This window comes from Diabrotica virgifera, chromosome 7 (assembly GCF_917563875.1).
Source record: "Diabrotica virgifera virgifera chromosome 7, PGI_DIABVI_V3a".
Lineage (NCBI taxonomy): Eukaryota > Metazoa > Arthropoda > Insecta > Coleoptera > Chrysomelidae > Diabrotica > Diabrotica virgifera.
This window is the reverse complement of record NC_065449.1, coordinates 19865454-19888294: the sequence shown is the minus strand read 5'-3', so window position 1 is coordinate 19888294 and position 22841 is coordinate 19865454. Positions and strand designations below refer to the sequence as shown.

At 32.6% G+C, this 22841-nt stretch overlaps 2 protein-coding genes and 1 long non-coding RNA gene across 3 annotated transcripts in view; 2 read left to right on the top strand and 1 right to left on the bottom strand.

Moving 5' to 3' along the window:
* The window catches only part of LOC126887725 (uncharacterized), a 126746-nt gene extending 119460 nt beyond the window's left edge, over positions 1-7286 (bottom strand). The window contains exon 1 of the long non-coding RNA XR_007699171.1: positions 7238-7286. This is a non-coding gene — a long non-coding RNA (uncharacterized LOC126887725). The remainder of the gene's footprint in view (positions 1-7237) is intronic.
* LOC114327693 (brain tumor protein) overlaps positions 1-22841 on the top strand; it is a 396953-nt gene that overhangs the window by 82431 nt on the left and 291681 nt on the right. The gene's annotated exons all lie outside the window — the stretch shown is intronic.
* The window catches only part of LOC114327705 (N-acetylglucosamine-6-phosphate deacetylase), a 39974-nt gene continuing 29439 nt past the window's right edge, over positions 12307-22841 (top strand). The window contains exon 1 of the mRNA XM_028276404.2: positions 12307-12643. Within this exon, the coding sequence (XP_028132205.2) occupies positions 12403-12643 (241 nt within the window). The 5' untranslated portion in view covers positions 12307-12402. The remainder of the gene's footprint in view (positions 12644-22841) is intronic.

Genomic DNA, 22841 nt, shown 5'->3' with positions numbered 1-22841 from the left:
ATTTATGTCAAAATAAAGGATCTTTTATTAAAGGACGATGTTAAATGGGGTTTCGATATCTCTCTAATACCTACTATAGCTTTGAAACAAAACTTTCTCTCCCTCAAGGAAAAATCCTCCAAAAACTTAAAAATAGTTTGCTTTGTTTAGAATCAAGATGTGGACATAACCTCAAAGAAAAATCGTGTGACGTAACCACCAATGTGACGTCTTATATGTGGCCAAGAACATGATATTTTTACCACAGCTTTTGGGGTTATTTTAAATCGGGTTTAACTATTTTCTTTCGTTTTTTTTAATAGTTTTGCTTGTTCGTTTTAGATATTCGTTTATTATTATTAGTATTTTTGGCTATACTGCCATTTTCAATATAGTATGTGAATAACATTTTCTTTGTCACCAAACACTGGGTCATTATTTTATGAGGTGATCTAAATAAGTTAGGCTTGGTTTGTCTTATTTCGAAGAGCTAATATATCTCTGGTTGTAAAACAGTACCGTTAGAGGGTTTAGCTTATTTGATCGCCTCATCGTAAGCCACTTTGCCAACCGATTTTGATTGGATACAAGAAATATCGATCGCCTTATGTTTTACATGTATGGTTAGTCAGGGTGGCAAGAGCTAAAAGCTCGTATTTTTTGACCTTATTTTTTTATTTAAATGTACTGAAGGTTGTTTTTAATTTGTAAGTTATATTACTGGTTTTTGAATAAATATTCATTGTAAAAAATGTCTCTTTTTATTTTCCAACCACAGACAAAGAAGTTCTTGGTGAAAGAAATATAAATAAAAATAAATCTTTAAATAACAACTCCATGGTCACAGAAGTGAAAGAAAAGACAATAGAATAGAACCAAAACACATAGAAAAGGATATGGATTGACTATCTAAAAAAGCTCTATACAGAAGAACAAATGACGCCAGAACCGGAAACGAAGGAACCACAACAGGGCTTTTCATCGATTGTCATTTATTTTGAGCTTCTCTCATATGTTGTATAATCTGTGTATAATATTAATATACACGGGTTATACGACATAATATGACAGAAGCTCGAAACATATGACTATGAATGAGAAGCCCTACTGAAGAAGTAAAAATATAAATTGACAGGAAGTTCGAAAAACACTTGAGGTTAAACTAGTACCGTTGATTGAGGTATACCTCAATCAACGCTAGTACACTTTAAAAGGGTCTAGGACGTTTCATCGCCGCCGTTTCGATGCCGCCAGTTCGATGCCGATGCCGGCCGATTCATCGCCAGTCAATTAATCACTATCTGATATATTTCCGAATTTTCGACAGTCACAATTATTAGTTATTTTTAGTATTAATTAGGAATTCTAGGAAATGCGAGATATGACGGCGATGAAATGGACTGGCGATGAACCGGCGGCATCGAAACGTCCCATTCCGCTTTAAAAGACCAAAAATAAGCATGTTTTCAAGATTTTTTTCTCAGAACCTTTATTGGAAATGAACATAAAACTTTTTACATATTAATCTCTAACTCTTAGAGAATACAGATGTTTTTTATTCATTCACGTTCACTAATATTGTAGAGGGCGCCAAAGTCGAGGCCTCGAAAAAAAGTAGTTCCGATGGCGGACAGTTAATCTCAGGATTGGGATCTCTGAAACAAAAAAATCATACGGCATTTGAAAAAGGAGGGTTTCTTACGTGACAATTTACCACCGTTAGTGAACAATTCCGCAAAAAAAAGATTTTACGGAAAGGGCCTAGCCGGGTAAGATGATGAAAAGTGCCCCCAACTCGACTCGAATTCCATATAGGTCACCGTTTAGCATATATAGTGAAACTAACTTTCTGAAATGTTTAGCCCCCTAGGTGGTCATGTGACCCACCTAGAGCCTAATTAGGGTTTTTATCTCAGCCGCATCAAGAACTAGCGATAAAAAAGTTGTAAGCTTTAAAAAGTTCTGTCCGAAATTTTTTTTTAATATTTGGCGGGAAATTTAAATTTTAGAACGATTTTAAATGAGTATAAAAAAATAACTAAGACATTCGTTTTCACGAAAAAAATATATAACGTGTATTTTTGCATAATGTTTCACTCTAAATTTTTATAATAGGTGAAACATACCTTTAAAAATAAAAAACCGCATTTTTTCGGTTTTTTTTTTCGTTTTTTGATACAATTTTATACATATTTTTCAAAAAAGGTAACACTGTCACTGGAGTAGGTAAAAAACTTTAAAATAATTGGGGTTTGCTTAATAAAAAGTTTTTGTAACGCCATCCATTTTCAAGATACAGGGCATTGAAGAAAACAAAATTTTACACATTTTTTACGATTTTGCCGAAACTACTGGCAACATTGTAATAAAACTTGGCGGGTTTTAAGAGGTAGTTATTGTGCATGTTTTGACATACAATTATGGATTTGATATTCATCATTGGCGCGCTTAGGGTAATGGTCTGAACTTTCCAAAGAAAAAAAAGAGTACGCCACTGACATATTTCAAATTAACAATCATTTTTGAATTCCTCGTTCAATTTGCGATAAAAACACTATCTTCTCATTTTTTCATACGAGGTGCCGTTTTGCTGCAAAAAAAATAAAATATTTTAACGCTTCCAAAGTATTCGAATTAGTTTTTATAATGCTAGGGCCGGCAGACTAAGGGCCGGTTGTTCGAACGCTAATCAACATTGATCACTATCAAATATTTAATTACTGTCACAACTGTCAATGTCAACTTTGGTTGGGTTGCTGAAAACATAGTTAATTATAATTATGAGATTAGTTAGTCAATTAACATAACAATTATTAACATAATTGATTAACTAATTTCATAATTGTTATCAATAATTATGTTTTTCGGCAACCCAACCAAAGTTGACATTGACATTTGTGAGAGTAATTAAGTATTTGATAGTGATCAATGTTGATTAGCGTTCGAACAACCGGCCCTAAAGCACATAAGTCAAAAAAACCGATTTTTCTTTTTGTACATGCACATGTCCATATATTTTTTATCCACCGACTGACTCAAGCACATACGTCATCATTTTCAACCTTTCAATTACTATAAATCTTTAGACGTTATAAAGAACATAAGTTGACTTATGTGAAAAAGTACAACTGATATATTCAGTTTTGCTGATTTATAAGCATGACTTAAGTTGTTAGGTACATTAAGTACTTGACGTTATCGTCTTCCTTGTTTAAGAATTTACAGATATTTAACTTTAGGTACCTACTTAAAACATGGCTAAGAGAGAAGCGATATTCAATGAATATTGGGTAATGGGTATATACAGTCGGAAAAATGAAAGAATACCCATGAACGATCACATCAATCACTTATTTTGTATTTGCTGTCTTTTTCTATAAATAACAAACGTTTGCCATAGAAAAAGACAGCAAATACAAAATAAGTGATTGATGTGATCGTTCATGGGTATTCTTTCATTTTTCCGACTATACGCTGTGAGCTCGTACGTAGAGGGGATATTTATAAATTCATGAGCGCCAGTAGTGACAAGTCTGTAAACTTTACCGGAAATTTGACATAAATGTCAAAGTGATTAATTTTAAATTAAAATTAAAAACATTAATTATAAAAAATATTAGTTGATCAAAGCTGTGGTTTATATTTTTACCTTAAATATACTTACGTTTTAAATACTGAATTTGCGTTTTTTAATGTTCTGTAATATGTAATTATAAATTAATCTTGGCGCCATCTACATGATAATTGTGAAAGTATCCGAAGTAAGAAATTAATATTTCATCAATAGAACGTCAAAATGATTAGCAAAATCTTAAAAAAATCTATTACAATTTAATTACTTTTTAGCGTTGTAAATATTAAGCGATAACAATTAAATAATAAATTTAAAAATTACCGGTGAAAGATAATTCCAGTAATCCGCTAGGAGCGCCACCAGCGAAGCTCAGAGCGTATACGCTGTGAGCTTCGCTGGTGTCGCTCCTGGCGGACTACTATTCAACTTTCACCGGTAATTTTTAAATTTATTATTTAATTGTTATCGCTTAATATTTACAACGCAAAAAAGTAATTAAATTGTAATGGATTTTTTTAAGATTTTGCTAATCATTTTGACGTTCTATTGACAAAATATGAATTTCTTACTTCGGATACTTTCACAATTATCGTGTAGATGGCGCTAAGATTAATGGATTAATAAATTAATAGAACATTAAAAAAACTTAAATTCAGTATTTAAAACGTAAGCATATTTAAGGTAAAAATATATACCACAGCTTTAACCAACTAAAGTTTTTTATAATTAATGTTTTTAATTTTAATTTTAAATTAATCACTTTGACATTTATGTCAAATTTCCGGTAAACGTTTACAGACTTGCCACTACTGGCGCTCGCGAATTTGTAAATATCCCCTCTACGTATGAGCTCACAGCGTATAAATGTCAAAGTGATTAATTTAAAATTAAAATTAAAAACATTAATTATAAAAAATACTAGTTGGTCAAAGCTGTGGTTTATATTTTTACGTTAAATGTACTTACGTTTTAAATACTGAATTTAAGTTTTTTTAATGTTCCGTAATATGTAATTATAAATTTTTCTATTAATATTAGCGCCATCTACACGATAATTGTGAAAGTATCCGAAGTGAGAAATTCATATTTTATCAATAGAACGTCAAAATAATTAGTAAAATCTTGAAAAAATCGATTACGATTTAATTACTTTTTTGCGTTGAAAATATTAAGCGATAACAATTAAATAATAAATTAAAATATTACCGGTGAAAGTTGAATTAGTAGTCCGCTAGGAGCGACACCAGCGAAGCTCAGAGCGTATACAAGAAAGGTCTGCTTACATGTCATCATTAATAGAGATTGTAGAGAAAGCTTCTCAAAGACAACGCGAAATAGACCCTGAAAACAGAAATTTAGTATGGAGACGTATAAATATTTTGTTGTAATAGATGTACTGCGTTAAGCTATTTGTAGGGGGTGGCAATGAAGAAACGGTCTTCAGTAGTACAAAAATAAATGATATGCGCGTGGAACAAACTGTACCTAAAAATAAAATATCCGAGGACAAAAGGAAGGAAATAAAAAACCGTATCTTGTCTCTTCCGTCGTAAGAAAGTCACTACACCAAAAGAGTATACATCAAAGAAGTATTTGCCTTCCCTCCTAACAATCACCAAAATATATCAACTATTTGTCTATCAAACCTCCTTCAGACCAGATCAAGCTTACGAATCTAAAAAACAAACGACACACAGATGTATCAAAATGATAGTACCGTACAAGTGCATACAATACAAGTGATTTACAACAGTGTATACCGTGTATATCATTGACTTCTTATGTAGCTTTTTATAAACGTCAATTGTGGACGTTCAATTTGACCTTACATGACAATAAGAAATAAAGATGTAGATGGAAAGCAGTTTAAATGGTTGGACAAAAGGTGGCTCCGCTATGATACGAAATTTAGAATGGTATCTTACAAAGACACCTTACAAATGGAATCAAATTTTCACAAGATATATTTAAGACGGAGGGCATCCTTTATGGGTCACCCCCAAAATCTCAACTATCATCAACACGCCTAACTTCACGCGCAACTTTGATACATCATTGTTTCAATTTCTATAATATTCTAAATATTTATTTTTCTTAATATTATGTATCCGAGTTGCTGTGAATATGATAGGTCGTATCCAACTTGGGGCCTATGCTTTTTGGATATATCAAAGTTGCGCGTGAAGTTCAGCGTGTTGATGACAGTTAATTTTTTGGACCGCACCCATCCTTTACACCTAATAACATTCCAATTATATCACTATTGCCTTTAACTATATCAAAAGACAAAAATATGACTTAGTTTCTCTACTAACAATAATACCAAATTAATGTTTTCCATAAATGTTATATAGATTTGCCTAGTAAGGAAAATGTAGCTAATATGGATTGATGGAAGAAAATATTGTGTTGTAACAAACTAAAATTCCTAGTTGTGCTGTTAGACATAAGTCATATATACTTGTGTTCTTTTTAACATAAGTCAGGAAAAACAATTTTCCATACTTTTTTATAGAGTCATACTTACCTACAAGTAAGGATGTTATACACACTCTCATAAAATGCAATAAATGTTTTTAAGAAATATTGAATTAATTTTTTATACAGTTTTATTCGATTTCCGAAAATCTATAGTTTTTGACTTATGTGCTTTAGTTTTCCGACCCTACTGGATGTACGAGTTTATGTTGATGTAGAAACTACTAATAGTATTTTATTTCATAGAAGTTCGAATACTTTGTAAAGGTTAAGATGTTTTATTTTTTGAATAAAAATGGCGCGTCGTATGAAAAAATACAAAGATAGATTTTTTGTCGCAAATTCAACGAGGAATTCAAAAACTATTGTTAATTTGAAATATGTCAGTGGCGTACTATATTTTGTCTTTAAAAAGTTCAGACCATTACCCCTATGCGCGCCAATGATAAATAAAAAATTCTTAATTGTATGTCAAAAAATGCACAACAACTGCCTCTTAAAACTCGCCAAATTTTATTACAATGTTGCCAGTAGTTCCGGCAAAATCGTAAAAAATGTGTAAAATTTTGGTTTCTTCAACGCCCTGTATCTTGAAAATGGATGGCATTACAAAAAATTTTTATTAAGCAAACCCCAATTATTTTTCAGTTTTTTACCAATTCTAGTGACGGTGTTACCTTTTTTGAAAAATATGTATAAAATTGTATCAAAAAACGAAAAAAAAAAAACGAAAAAATGCGGTTTTTTATTTTTAAAGGTGCGTTTAACCAATTTTAAAAGTTTGAAAAAATTCAGGGTGAAATATTATGCAAAAATACACGTTATATATTTTTTTGGTGAAAACCAATGTCTTAGTTATTTAAAAAATTTAATTATATTGGCCAATTATATTAGTCCTGGTTGCTGGATAATTGTCAAGGCCATAGTCCAAAAAAATAATAAGAAGAAAAAATAAAATGCAGGTTATGTTATGCAAACGTAAACAATTGTATGTAGTAAATAAAATTAGTTATTAAAATGCAGTACTGCAAGCAAAATACAATTAATTAAATTTACCTTTATATAATAATTGCATATCATATCAATATTGTGGAGCAATATATAATTTTTCTGCTTCAATGACAGAAGGTATGAAATATACGTCAATTTGACAATTTCAATTAACAATATGAATTATTTAAGATAGTTACAATATTTCTCCGCGACTCGCGCACGGTCGTTTCTCGTTTCCCTTCCAAGTACTTGCACACCGCGACAATCATACTGTGTTTATTCCTAAAAGTTCGGAACACCCTGTGGAATGTTTTAGCATAGATAAAATATTGAAATTAAAACTCAATTGTAGCATTAGGCTCTCTTAACATTTTATTTTTTAATTTATGTTAGGTCTGGATCCCGCGTATGAAAAAAAAGTTGATTAATAGCAAGCTGAAAATTTGTTAATAGCTTAAGGGTGTCTAGTCGGACAAACTTTGATATATGGGAAAACTGGAACAGGGGAAGTTTTAATTGTGGAACAGGTTAAAAATTTGGAACAGTCAGACCATGAAAACGGCACATGTATTTTGTCCGACAGAACAGATTTAAACTCTTCGAACAGAGATTAAACTCTCATGCAAAAATCAGACTGCTATTTATCACCAAATGGGCGCGTTTTAATGAGTGGAACATGTAGAATATGTCAAATGACAGGAATTATGGCAGGTGATAAATAGCAGTCTGATTTTTTCATGAGAGTTTAATCTCTGTTCGGAGAGTTTAAGTCTGTTCTGTCGGACAAAATAAATGTGCCGTTTTCGTGGTGTGACCGTTCCAAATTTTTAACCTGTTCCACAATTAAAACTGCCCCTGTTCCAGTGTTCCCATATATCAAAGTTTATCCGACTAGACACCCTTAAGCTATTAACAAATTTTCAGCTTGCTATTAATCAACTTTTTTTTCATACGCGGGATCCAGACCTATTTGTTTATGTGGGATAATAAAAAAGTTAAGCACGTTAATCACTAGCCATGCTCTTCATCAATACAGGGTGTTTCTAAATAAGTGCGACAAACTTTAAGGGGTAATTCTGTATGAAAAATAATGACAGTTTGCTTTATAAACATATGTCCGCAAATGCTTCGTTTCCGAGATACGGGCTGTTGAAATTTTTCTTACAAACTGACGATTTATTTATTGCTCTAAAACCAATAGAGATATACAAATGAGATTTGGTAGGTTGTAAGAGGCAGTTATTGTGTATTTTTTGACATACAATTAATAATTATATATTCACCATTGGCGTGCATACGGGTATAAACATTTTAGATACATACCGTATGCACGCCAATGGTGAATATAAAATTCTTAATTTTATGTCAAAAAATGCGCCATAAATACCTCTTAACATCTACCAAATTTCATTTGCATATCTCAACCCGTTTTAGAGCAATAAATAAATCGTCAGTTTGTAAGAAAAAAATCAACATCCCGTATCTCGAAACCGAAGAATTGGCGGTCATACGTTTATAAAGCAAACGGTCATTATTTTTTCATGCAAAATTGCCCCTTAACGTGTGTCGCACTTATTTAGAAACACCCTGTATTGATGAAGAACATGGTTAGTTGTTAAGGTGCCTAACTTTTTTATTATCCAACATAAACAAATAAATCAAAAAAGAAAATGTTAAGAAAGCCTAAGGCTACAATCGAGTTTTAATTTCAATATTTTATCTATGCTAAAACATTACACGGGGTGTTTCGAACTTTGAGGAATAAACACAGTATGATTGTGACACCCTGTATACAATGACAATTTACCTGTCTAACAACAATATTATTATGGCGATATTGTTAAAGAACAAGGCTATAACATACTAAAAAAATCACTCAAATCGGACAACAGCTTTAGAAAATTCGAGACATCTAACTTGAATAAATCATCGAGTGACCCGCTTTTTATGATCGCAAGTGTATTTTGTTAATATCATTCGATTAGAAATTAAAAAAATATTTGTTACATCTAAAATTCTTTGTGAAAAAAACTTATTTGACCGGCCTCAAGAGGCCGCGGCCTCTCGCGGTGATTGCACCGATTCATTTATATGGCCAGCACGCCACTGTTTCTAATAAAGGTAGTGAGAAAAAAATTCTTGAAAAAAATAATTATTTTTGGTCTTCTAAAGTGTACTAGTACCTTAAAAAGCTGCAGGTAAAGACGGAATACCAACCGAATTACAGAAATATTGTGAAGCAGCCATGACAGAACAATTAACAACATTAGTTAATAAAATTATAAAACACAATAAAATACCAGAAGAATGCGGAGAACCAGCGAAATTCTCCTATTCAAAAAAGTAGATAAACGGCCAGGACACAGCGGCACAGGTATAAATTTGTTAAATACTAATCTAAAATTTTACAAGAACTAATAATGAATCAGAGGATAAGTTTAGCAGATGAACAACAGGGTTTTCGTACTGGAAGATCGTGTACAGATGTAATATTCGTCATTAAGCAAATTACTGAGAACTCATTAGAGTGTAATAGACCAGCATTTCTATGTCTAATCATGGATGAAATTATCAACAGTATTAACAAAGGAAGAGGATACAGAATGAGAAACAAAGAAGTAAAAATACTATTTACGCAGACGACGCAATATTGATAGTCCAAGATGAAGATACCTAGTCTGCAAAGACTTGTCCACAGATTTAACATAAGAGCAAAAGAATTTAATATATAATAATCTCACCTCAGAAAACTAAAACAATAGTAATCAGCAAAGAACCAATTAGAGCGAGGCCCAATCAGTGCGTTGCGCTGATGTGCAAACAAATATTATTTACATATACTGTTTACATTACGTAAATGGGTGACATTGCTTCGGCAATGTAGGCCACTCGTTTTGAAAACAACGGAGTCATCAATTATGTACTATTAGTATTTTCATGGTCACATTCAAGTATGAAATCATAACAAACAATTGGGATTTATTTATAGACGCGTAGAAAGTAAAGAAAGGGATTATTTATTCAGTCAGAAACCGACGTGGTTAGAGTAGAGACATTCATCCCGACACCAACTAGTTATTGTCGTACATAGTGTTATAAATAAATATATATATATATATATATATATATATATATATATATATATATATATATATATATATATATATATATATATATATATATATATATCAATCGGTTTTAAAACGTCTTGCGACGTTGTCCGATGCCTAATTTCCATGACACTCTATCATCCCATTGGCCCTCTCTAAGATCTGTTGCGCTCATCGCCTTCGTTACTCCCTCTCTCCAAGATTTCTTGGGTCTTCCTCTCTTTCTGCGGTTTGGTGGTACCCATTGCATAATTATTTTAGGGAGTCTTGAGTTATCCATCCTCTGGACGTGTCCGTACCATATCAGCTGTTTTCTTTCTATGTCTGTTGCTAGAGAGCCGTCAACCCCCATTCGCTGTCTTATCTCATCATTACGTATTCTCTCTCTGCGTGACACTCCTACTCATCTTCTAAAAGCGTCCATTTCTACTGCCTCCAGTTTTCTTCTGTTGTTTTCGGTTATCCGCCAAGTTTCTGCTCCGTACAATAGACTGCTTTTAATAAGAGATTCGTAGATACTGTGTTTTCTTCTTTTTCCTATACTCCACAGTATGCTGTTTAGACAACCTATTGTTTTTCTGGATTGTGTTATTCTTCTCTTTATTTCTTCATCATCTTTCCCCGTTGTGTCAAAAATGATTCCTAGGTATGCGTAATGGTCGCAGGGCATGATGATTTCATTATTTCTAATGTGATGTTCGATAGTTCGGTACCTATTGGCAGGTATTTTGTTTTTTCTGTATTAATTTCTAGTCCCCACTTTCTATATTCTTCTTGTAATTTCCTTGCCATGTACTCATCTTGCCATGATCATCTTTATCGTTTGCTATAACAACCTGGTCATCAGCAAACTGCAATGTATATAAGCAAATCTCTCATCCAAGGTCTACGCCCATGCCTCTGCATTTTCGTTTCCACTCTTTCAATGCTTTTGCAACATATATTTTAAACAAGGTCGGTGATATACAACACCCCTGACGTAGACCTTTATTAACCAGGAAGCTTTGCGATAATCTGTTTCCAGTTTTTATTTGTGATGTTGACCCTTCATAATACAAATTTCTTAAGGCTTTTATTAAGGTGACACTAATATTCGTCTGTCGTAACACGTTCCAGAGTTTGTTTACAGGAACTGTAATAACTGCAATAAATATATTTCGGTAATTAGTGTTTCAACTAAATCAACCCTATCATCGGGGGTAACAACCCCCCAGTACCAAGATAATATCAATCCGCCAATGAACAAGCAGAATTGTTTATAAAGATGAAGAAGACTACAGATTACTATTCATAGATATAATCATGATATAATAATACATATATTAGGTAAGGTACGAAAAATAGCTTAACGCGGAGCAGTTCATCGGTGGTCTATTTAGCGCTCTACCGGCGCTGCTTAGCTTTCTCTAGCATATGATGGCCGCTGCCGCTGTACTCTGTGATGATAAAATCACCTGCAGCGTTCCATTACTCCCACCTCTTGGTAGATACGCTAACACTCATACGACAGACAAAGATAGCTAGACCCCTGCAGGGGTGTACATGTACCACTTGATATTGGCGTTACACCCCGATGCATTGAGCGGCATATACATACCTAGCCTGGTCTATGGTTAATATGTCTATGCTAATATTCCGGCGACTTTAAAATAGTCGTTCCGGTTACGTTTCTAAAACCGGAAGTCCTAGGTAAAATTTCTCACTTTTAATAGGTAGGTACATCCTTGGGTGATAAGCTTTCATTCGACACCTCATTGGTCATTCTACCTGGTATAGTGACAGTAGAAGGAGTTGTGTTTAGGGACAGACGGACGAACAGACGTAAGTGGAGTTCAACGTTTTCACATTTTTTCAAAATTGAGTGAAAACAATTTTTTTAAATTTCCTACAGCCGACCCTGTCTTGGTTAAATGTCACATACACCTGGCAATGTTGACAGATGTACATAGTATAAAAATACTATATACATTTTTATTTCATACATGTTTGTAATTAAAGAGTTCTAACAAACTTCATTATTTATCCTTTTGATAAACCATAAATTTTACCAATGTTGTTAATTATTTACAACAATTTGCCTTTTTATGGTTGTATAAATAATTTAAATATCTTGAAAACTACAGGTAAACCAAACAAACTGTCAAACAATAAACAATGTAACATTGAACTATTTAACCTCAATTTCAAGTTCAGGTGACAGTTTTTATAGAAAGTTTTGTGTGGTCTGGTTTTGCGATTTATTTATTGTTTTGATAAATTTTGTGTGAAATGGACGACGATGATTTGAAGAAGTTAATTGACCTAAAGACTACAGATGATATAATTACCAAATTTTCTAACTGCCACATCTTAAGAGATCATCAATTCGTCAAAGATGATCTTTATGTTAGAAAGGGCAAAATTTTGAATTCACTTGATCTATTTTACAAAGAAAAGCATTCCCCACATTTAGTTGTAGACTGCAAAGGAAACTACATCGCACCTGGATTGATCGATTTACAAATAAACGGTAATTTATTTATTTATTTATTTATTTATACAGGTCCTAAAACAATCATAAGATTAACTCTTCTTCTTCTTCCTGCTTCCTTAATCGGCTCGCGCCTGTACCATCTTCGGATGCCTCCTCATCAGATATCCAGGTTGTCACTCCATCTCTTCCTTGGCCTTCCGCCTTCCTATACTCCTTCGGCCGTTTGGTGATCTGTCTGGTGCTATCTTTACCAGTCTTCTTTCTCCCATTCTAGCTATACCATTCTTTTTTTCTTTTGTGTCCAATCATTTATATTCTCTATATTACAGTTTGCCTGATGTCTATGCTAAGTTGTTTGTCCCATAATGATTTTTCTGTGATATCTCAGACTATTTTCATTTCACACATTTCCATCAGTCTTTTTGTCCTTACAGTGTCAGGTCTTGTTTCCGCAGTGTAAGTCATAATTGGCCTAACTACTGTCCTATAGATCTTGGCCTTTGTTTCTGTCAGTAGATGTGTGTTGCACCAGATAGTGTGTTTAAGACATCCTGCTATTCTGTTGGCTTTGTTTATTTGTTGGGAAACTTCCGCTTCCGTATCTTCATAACTGTGCATCAGCACTCCCAGGTAGCTGATACTTCTTTCTCGCTGGATTATTTTGCTGTTCACTTCCAGCTTGCACCTTATTGGATATTTAGAGATTACCATACTTTTTGTTTTATTTGGTGATGTTGTCATGTTGAACTTTCTGCTGTTATATTAAATTGATATAGTCTCTGAAAGTATGGCATCATTCTGCATAGCATACTACAGGGTGATTCATTAGTAGGGTAAAGCTTAATAGCTCTGCTATAGTAATAGATAGCAATAAAAGTTAATAAAAAAAATTTTAGCCACCTTTGAGCTTCACATTACAAAATTAGTTAGAATGTTACAGGGTGTTCGATAACACAGTGGCAGACCAACTTATGTTTTTTTAAACGGAACACCCTATATTTTATTTTAAATTCGAAATCCTGTTAACTTCTCCATCACAAAAATATAAAGGTTTGTTTTACAAAGTTATAACCAATTTTATATGAAAATCGTAACAAGTTCAACTCCCTGTATAAATAAACATAAGCAAAACAACAATGGTTTATTAATGCCATATTTTTTAACGTATTGCCAAAATTTTCAAGAATGGTCGATATTGCTAATTTTCTTTATATCAAATACAGGGTGAGTCAAAACGCAAGTACATTATTTTCTCAGTAATTTTAAATGGAACACCCTGTATTATATATCACTATTAAAAAGTACCATTACTGTACTTTAATTTTTAGATAACATTCCCTATGTCTAAATTTATTAGTTTTCGAGATGTTTTCATTTTTCAATGGACCAGTAGCGTGGCCACCCAAATCACCAGAATTTAATAAACTGGACTGATTTTTTTGGGGTTACGTTAATAATGAAGTTTATAAAATATCTCCAACAACAAGAGATGAGATGAAAAATAGAATACAAAGTGTATTTCGATGTGTTAATTTACAAATTCTCCGTAGAGTAAGTAGCTCATTCAATGATCATTTTTAGGCGTACATAAATGTGTTAGGAGATAATTTTGAACACCTTATGTAATTAAATATTAAAAATATTTTATTAAAAGTGGCTTCTAATTTTTTCAAACATGTTTTTTTTTGCAAAATGTATTACTGATAAAGTATGTTTTGTTCTTTATTTGTTAGATTGTTACATTTACATACAAAAGTAGTGTTTAATTGTCTTCACAAAAAATTGTATTTTGTGTTTGTGTGTTTTTTGTAAAATTTATTACTAATTTTCTTTGTTTATTTGTTGCATTTACATAAAAAGATAGTTTTTAATTGTTTCAAAAATGTTGCATGTAGTGGTTGTGTTTTTGTTTGTAAAATGTATTACTAATTAATTATTTTTATTTCTTTATTTGCTACAGTGTTACATTGATTACCGGATTCAGTGGCGGCTGGTGGGGTAAAATTTTGGGTAGGCCAAGCCAGCAAATTACATATTATAGCTATGTGTAATCAGTGGCGGATCCAGAGGGAGGAGTCACGGGGTCATGACCCCCCCCCCAAATATTTGAAAACCCACTTATCCTATTGGTAGTAAGACTAAAAGTGACCTTGCATCAGAGAAAAGTAATCACCCTCAAGATCCATGACCCCCCCAAAAAATAGCCGCCAGTGTGTGTAATACATATTTTTTTTGTGTGAGAGTGGGAATCTTCTAAAGACCGTACTAGATGAATCGTACCTGACGTGTGTTGGATTCAGAGTAAACGGAGTATGGTTTGTTCAACAGTAAATGGTTGAATTCAGTTAGTGCGGTCGTAAATATTATTAAATTTATCTGACCTGGCCCATTGTTAAGACCACCCGGAGCGATAAGCCACCAGGTAGACAGAGTTGGTCTTTTGCAATTAACACTGACTAGACGGTACTCCCATAATAAAGCCCGAAATAAATGTTACCTGAAACCGGGCCTTTTATATTATTATCGGTTAAGCCAGAATGTTTATAGTGGTAACTAATTAAACTCAACCATTTAATGTTTAACATACCATACATCCGAACGCAGTTCCCCGTATCCCCGGATGAATCCGTGTTACAATGCCTACCAACTAAACCCACTCTCGGCTTACGCGCGTGGCACATCTTTCCAGGCCGTTCTCATGCGCGCACAGCCGCTCTTTTTCAGTTCTTTTCTTTTTCTCTCGGTTGCTTATATTGCTCTTGTTTACCCCTGTTGTCTCTCTCTTTCTATAATCTCTCTTTCTATAATCAGTACACAGTGATGAAAGCCGATTTTGCGTCATTGTATTTCGAAGAGACACCGAGAAGAGATGACTTTATTCGCTTTAAAGTGGAGAAGGTTCTTTCAACTGAAGCGCTTGTTGCAGGTATTGTAGCAAGTAAACAAAATAACTTGTAGCTTTCAGGAAGAATTTCATTGGTTTCGCTGTCAAACATACTTTTAATTAATTAATTAATAATTAGTTCTAACAAACTCTTATCGTGAAAATTTTCACGATGAATAGCAGAAAAAATCATTTCCAGTTCAGTTTTTAATAAGGATTTATTAAAAAGTAGTTCATATGTATCCATCAATGAGTCCAAAGCTTTTTGTGGAGATTTAGCGCCATATTCTGTGTGAATCTTTTATTATCGCCCAATTCCAGAAATAAATTCCGTTTGTTTAAAAATATGTTACAATTATAGATTATGTTACAGTTACATATTTTTTTATCATAATTTAGAAGAAAATTTATATTACAAGTCGATAATTACGTTACAAGTGGCAACGATGGTCGGCGAAGGCCCGATCGTCTGGTGCCTAAACAGCAAGCATAACACGACAATATAAATCGTTGTCCGGCAAGAGACTTAACTTCAAACGCTTTTTGTACGGAGATCTTATGTGAGCGGGGTCGGCCGGCTCCGAACGGGCCTATTAATGAGTATTTAAAATGCCTGGATACGATTCAATGCTTTCTGTGATAATATATAACATAGTTGTTTTAACGGAAGCTAATGTATTGAGTGATTTAGTAGATTTAACAGTTATTTACATGCATTAACATAATTTTTGAATATATGTTTTTCAATTTTAAAGCTGTTAAAATTATTGGGTAGGCCCGGCCTATCCTGCCTACCCCCAAAAGCCGCCACTGACCGGATTGATATAATCAGTAATCTTCAATTGTCAATTCAGTCATGGCTTACTTAAAATTTAGATAAATTTAAACACCTAAAATAATTTGCTCTGAAACATGAAAATATCTCGAAAACTAATAAATTTGGGCATAGGGAATGTTATATAAAAATTAAAGTAAGTTAATGTTACTTTTCAATAATGATATAAAATACAGGGTGTTCCATTTAACATTACTGAGAAAATAATGTACTTGCGTTTTGACTCACCCTGTATTTCATATAAAGAAAATTAGCAATATCAATAATTCTTAAAAATTTTGATAATAAATAAAAAAATATGGCATTAATAGACCATTGCTGTTGTGCTTATTTTTATTTATACAGGGAGTTGAACTTTTTACGATTTTCATAAAAAATTGGTTATAACTTTGTAAATACCCTGTATAACATTACAATCCTTTATATTTTTGTGATGGAGAAGTTAACAGAATTTCGAATATAAAATAAAATATAGGGTGTTCCATTTAAAAAAACATAAGTTAGGTCTGCCACTGTGTTATCCAACACCCTGTAACATTCTAATTTTGTAATGTGAAGCTCAAAGGTGGCTAAAATTTTTGTTATTAACTTTTATTGCTATCTATTACTATAGCGGAGCTATTGAGCTTTACCCTACTAATCAATTTACCTGTATAGAGATAATTTATTCACCCATTCTGTGCCCTATACTCAGGTTTTTGACTTTATGAATAATTTGAATGAATAATTTAACCTCATCCATGATGAGGTTAAACAGCAGTGGGCTTAATGAGTCTCCTTGTATGCCTTTTTCCACTAGTATAGGCTGTGTTAGTTTGTTATTAATTCTGGCCTGTACGTTATTCCTGCTGTATATGTTTTCGATGGGTCTACCCCAAAATCCCGACAGCCACAATCTCGACGGCCAAAATCTCGACACGCCAGAATCCCGACAGGCCAAAATCCCGACAGGCCAAAATCCCGACAGGCCAGAATCCCGACAGGTTTAATAAGTTTCTTTTTAACATATAATTACATTTATTTCTTGTTTTTTGTTTATGGCCATCTGCTTTTTATTTTTTGTTACTAACAAAAGTATTTTGTACTAAAAGTATTAAACAAAAGTCGGAATTTTTACTTATGCGAGGATTGTTGCATGTCGGGATTTTGGCCTGTCGGGATTCTGGCGTGTCGGTGTTTTGGCCGTCGGGATTTTGGCTGTCGGGATTTTGGCTGTCGGGATTTTGGGCGGCCCCGGTTTTCGATAGTCTTGATAATATCTAATGGTATGTTTTGTTTATGTAACATGTGAATTACGTCATTCAGCTCTTCTCGGTCGAATGCCTTTTGTAGATCTATGAAGCAACAGTAAGCCGGGACATTGTATTCTATACAGGGTGTTTGGTAAAGAATGGGCCATAGCTTAACCTCAGGTTCCTGAGGTTAAAATAGGCCGGTTTAAGCTAACTTACCTTAGTACAAAGTTTATAATAACCGAGATACAGGGTGTCAAAGTTAAACTTTTTTTTTTATTTATTATTGAATATTTCCTGACAGGTATGAGATAACAACATGAAATTTGGTATGTGGGGGTTTTTTGGGTCGAGAAAACTAAATTCCCTACCAAAAATTATGTATTACCCAGAGGGCGCCACATACGCCTTTCAGCACTCATTTATTACGTTCAATTTTTTTATCCCTCACTCTGTATAATTTTGACATTAAATTTTTTATTCTCCTATTAGTTTTACTTAAAAAAGGTATACTTCTTTTCTCTCCCTAAACTCAACCGTTTTCGACATAAACGCATTCTAAATCTGCGATACACCATCGTTTTTAGCATAATATCATTGTAGTTACACCCGAAATATAACTTAAAACCATAAAATTATCCAAAAATGTATCGCAAATTTCTTCAAATGGAATTTGCGATGCAATGACATAAATTTGAGAACTGGCACAATTATTATGGTTTTTAGTTATTTTTCGGGTGGAACTACAATGATATTGTAGCGTGATTAGTGTAATTACTTCTAATTACAATAAAACTAGCGGTTCGTAATTTATATACGACTTTATTTATATAAGTTACAGACGAATTTATCTTATACACTAAACTTATTCACAAAATATGCCCGTATTTATACCCAGTTGTTATTCTGGAACAATCGACTCCCATCTCGAGCTATCGGCTTGTTCCGCCTACGTGACGTACCTTCCAGAATTCTCCGGCGAGGCCTAGCACATCCGATTACGTCATTCTCGAGGTGTTTACTGTTATACGGGGATCGGCCAAGATTTCTCTTCCGCTACAATATTATGCTAAAAATGATGGTGTATCGCAGATTTAAAATGCGTTTATGACGAAAACGGTTGAGTTTAGGGAGATGAAAGAAGTATACCTTTTTTAAGTAAAACTAATAGGAGAATAAACATTTGAATGTCAAAATTATACAGAGTAAGGGATAAAAAGAATTGAACGTAATAAATGAGTGTTGAAAGGCGTATGTGGCGCCCTCTGGGCAATACATAATTTTTGGTAGGGAATTTAGTTTTCTCGACCCAAAAAACCCTCACATACCAAATTTCATGTTGTTATCTCATACCTGTCAGGAAATATTCAATAATAAATAAAAAAAAGTTTAACTTTGACACCCTGTATCTCGGTTATTATAAACTTTGTACTAGGATAAGTTAGCTTAAATCGGCCTATTTTAACCTCAGGAAACTGAGGTTAAGCTATGGCCCATTCTTTACCAAACACCCTGTATAGTGATTTTTCCATGACTTGCCTAACGACAAAAACTGCATCGTTACAGGATCGTCCGTAACTAAAGCCTTGTTGTTCATCTGCTAGATCTATTTCGTTGGTGATTTTGGTCGTTATGACTTTTGTGGTCAATTTCAGAGCGGTACTAAGTAGGTTTATTCCTCTGTAGTTTTCAGGTACCGTTTTATCACCCTTTTTAAACATTAAGATAGTTGTGCTAGTACACCAACTGTTAGGTATTGTATATCCCGAAAGAATTTTTTGTACAAGTATCCTCAGTTGTTCAGTTACTGTGTTTCCACAGTATTTCAGCATTTCGTTTGAAATCTGAAATACAGTGGAAATAAGATTAACTAATTACAATTATTTTAAACAAACGTAAGTACAGTGGAACCTCGATAACTTGGATTAATCGGGATTGCGGCCGATCCGGGTTATCGAAAATCCGGGTTAGCCGGAGAATATGGTAAAAATTAATCAAATACGGTATACTTACAGATAAACTCCGTTAGAATTGAAATAATATGAAATATATATAAATAAGCACAGTACCTACACATCTAAATTACTAAAAACGGAAGCGAACAATATAGAAGACTGTACTACACACAATACAGTCACAATCGATGTTATGTTATTTAAGAACAGTGAAAACTAAAGACCATTGTTTGAAAAAGAATTTTTTAAATAGTCTTTTAGTCTTTTTAAACAATGCTGTTTGAAATAGGTATATAAAGGAATACTACAGACAGGTGTCTGTTGTTTTTGCCGGCGCGGCGCCATGAGTCATTTTTACTATCGTATAGTTCAAATTACACAAATACACATTATCTTTCAAATATTATATTACACACATACATTTTTATTATTGAAATGTTTATCTGATAATTTTAACTATGTATTTTGATGGAAATAACCCACAATTAAATTGAAAAATAATTTTATTAACATTTCGACGCCCAAATCGGGTGTCGTTGTCAAAATACAAAATACTGAAAATCAAAATGTTTATCTGATGAAAATCGGTCCGGGTTAGCCGGACTTCCGGGTTATCGGGGGCCGACTTATCGGGGTTCCACTGTATGTACAAAATTCTTAACTACTCTAAAGGACCTGATGAACAATATTTCTCCATTCTTTTTTGTTTTGTGCTTTTTTGTCCAGTCCCTCATCTTCGCCTATTTAAGGTCTTTCTCCCCTTTAATAATCCACCTTGTTCTAGGTCTACCTCTTCTTTTGGGACTGATTAGTTTTCTGTCTATAACTAGTTTCGTCATTCTGTTCACTGCCATTCTTTCTACGTGTCCCAACCATATGATTCTTTGTGACTTGTCGAACCTGGTCATGGTAGGTTCTTTGTACAAAGCCATTCATTCATTGTTGGTCCTTCTCTCCCACCCATCTTCTGTCTTCCATCCCCCGAATATGTGTCTCAATATTTTCCTTTCCCATCTTTCCAGATTATCCTATTCCTTCTTATTTAATGCCCATGCCTCGTAGGCATATGTTACTATGGGTCTACTTACTCATTTATATACTCGGAGTTTGCCTTGTCTAGAAACATATTTTGAGTTTATTAGGGCTCTTAAACTGCCTAATTTTTTATTCCCTTTTGCAATTTTGCCATCAAGATCCCATTTCTCTTTCCATTTTCATTGAATACTACTAGACCAGGCGGATCTGTTTTGAGGTGGATGTGAGAGGTGGCATTCGGATTTTTGCAGATAAAGCTAGGTGACAATTTCAACAATTATAATTGACTTATGCTCCTTCTCAAATATGCCCGGAACATTAATAAAAAAATTTAAATATTTAAAATATTTACAAATTTCAAAAAATATCGATTTTTTTCTACTTTCATTGCTTATAACTTTAAAACGATTCATTTTGGAACAAAGTCGTGAAAAAGAAAATAAAGATAATTGAATTTTGTATAATATACGACTGGTTTAAAATGTCTTAAATTATTACGCTTTCTGCAAAATAGCATCAAATAGAAAATAAGGGGGCAAAAAGACTGTTTTTATTCAATGTTTTTCAACCACTTTGGTTGCACTTAGAACCTTCATAATTCGCTTAAAAAATTCTTACAACATACTTAAACCGTCCACCAAATTTCATTAAAATCGACCTAATAGATTTTGCATAATAATTTTGCAATCTAAATTTTTTTAAAAAAGTTCAAATTTTTTAAAAACTTTCTGAACAAAAATTGACCACTTTGAAGTGTGCTAATTTTTTTACATATAAAGATTTTCTCTACCTATCTAATACACTTTACAGAATTACAATCGGATTATTTAAGCGTCCTCAGCACTGTTTTAAAGTTATAAACAATGTTTTGGCTTATAAACAAATACAGTGAGGACATCTAAGTTGGAATAAATTTATTTTCTTGAGAATGCGCGACTCTGGAGATAAATTCCGAAACAGATCGATTTTTATATTTAAATTATAATCTTTTGGCATAAATATCATACTAGTGACGTCATCCATCTGGGTGTCATGACGCAATCTAAATATTGGAATTCAATTATTTCAAACAAATTTTTTTAATTCAAACTTTGTATTGAAAATTTTGATTATATTCAAATTATATTAATTTGAAGTCTCTTCTTCATGCCCAAAAACATGGAACAAATTTACTTAATACTCTTTTAATGATGTAGATTGTAAACAAACATAATTACATAAAAAAACTTTGTATAAATAATTATGTTAATGTTTATATTAGTGAATACAAAATTGAATAGTCTTTCGATTAAGCTATTACACGGCACCTATTCTCATTTAAAAAATCATCGATTACGTCATCACTCCCAGATGGATGACGTCACTAGTATGATATATATATATATATATATATATATATATATATATATACGAATTTCACAAATTTTTTGGGTATTGAAGTCAAATTGGGGCTTTAAAGTATACTATTGTCTAATATTCGAGCTTTCGGAAATGTTTATTTCCTTTTTCAAGAATGTCTACAATGCAATAAGATAAAAAAAAATTATTAGAATATTTATCAAAGAACAAATAGTAATGAGTAACTTACCAGAATTTAGATTATAAAAAAATGTTGGTTACTATACATAAGATTAAAAATATCAATGGTAAACGGCTGTTGTACATTTTGAATAACATAAAAAACAATAAAAATTCTTAGCAAAAACACTTAACAAAGGATAAAAATTGGTTAAATTTTGAAGTAATGATCTAAATTTGATTGACTTTTAAAAAGTTTAGTTTATCATAAATACATGGCTGACAAAAATTAAATGTAACTATGGTAATAGTATATAGGTGTTTATAAGGAATTGAATAAAAATCTATGATAAGAAAATAAAGAAATTTATGTTTTCAAAAAGTAGAAAAGTTAATGTTAAATATTAGTGATATTAATTAATTTTGTCAAAGTTTGGTACCAATTTCAAAAGTACAGGAGATTTGAAAAATCTTATGATCTGATATAGGTACCTATGATTATTTTTCAAAAGAAAGAATGTAATTATCAATTCAAAATAAAAGTTATGTTTTCAAAAACAGAAAAGTTAATGTTAAATATTAGTGATATTAATTAATTTTATTAAAATTTAGTGACAAATTCAAAAGTGTAGGAGATTTGAAAAATCTTATAGTCTGATACAGGTACCTATGATTATTTTTCAAAAGAAAGAATGTAATTATAAATTTTGCTAAGATTCTCCATTTCAGATTTTTTGTTCATTGTGTTTAAACCCTTGCTGATATACTTGTATAT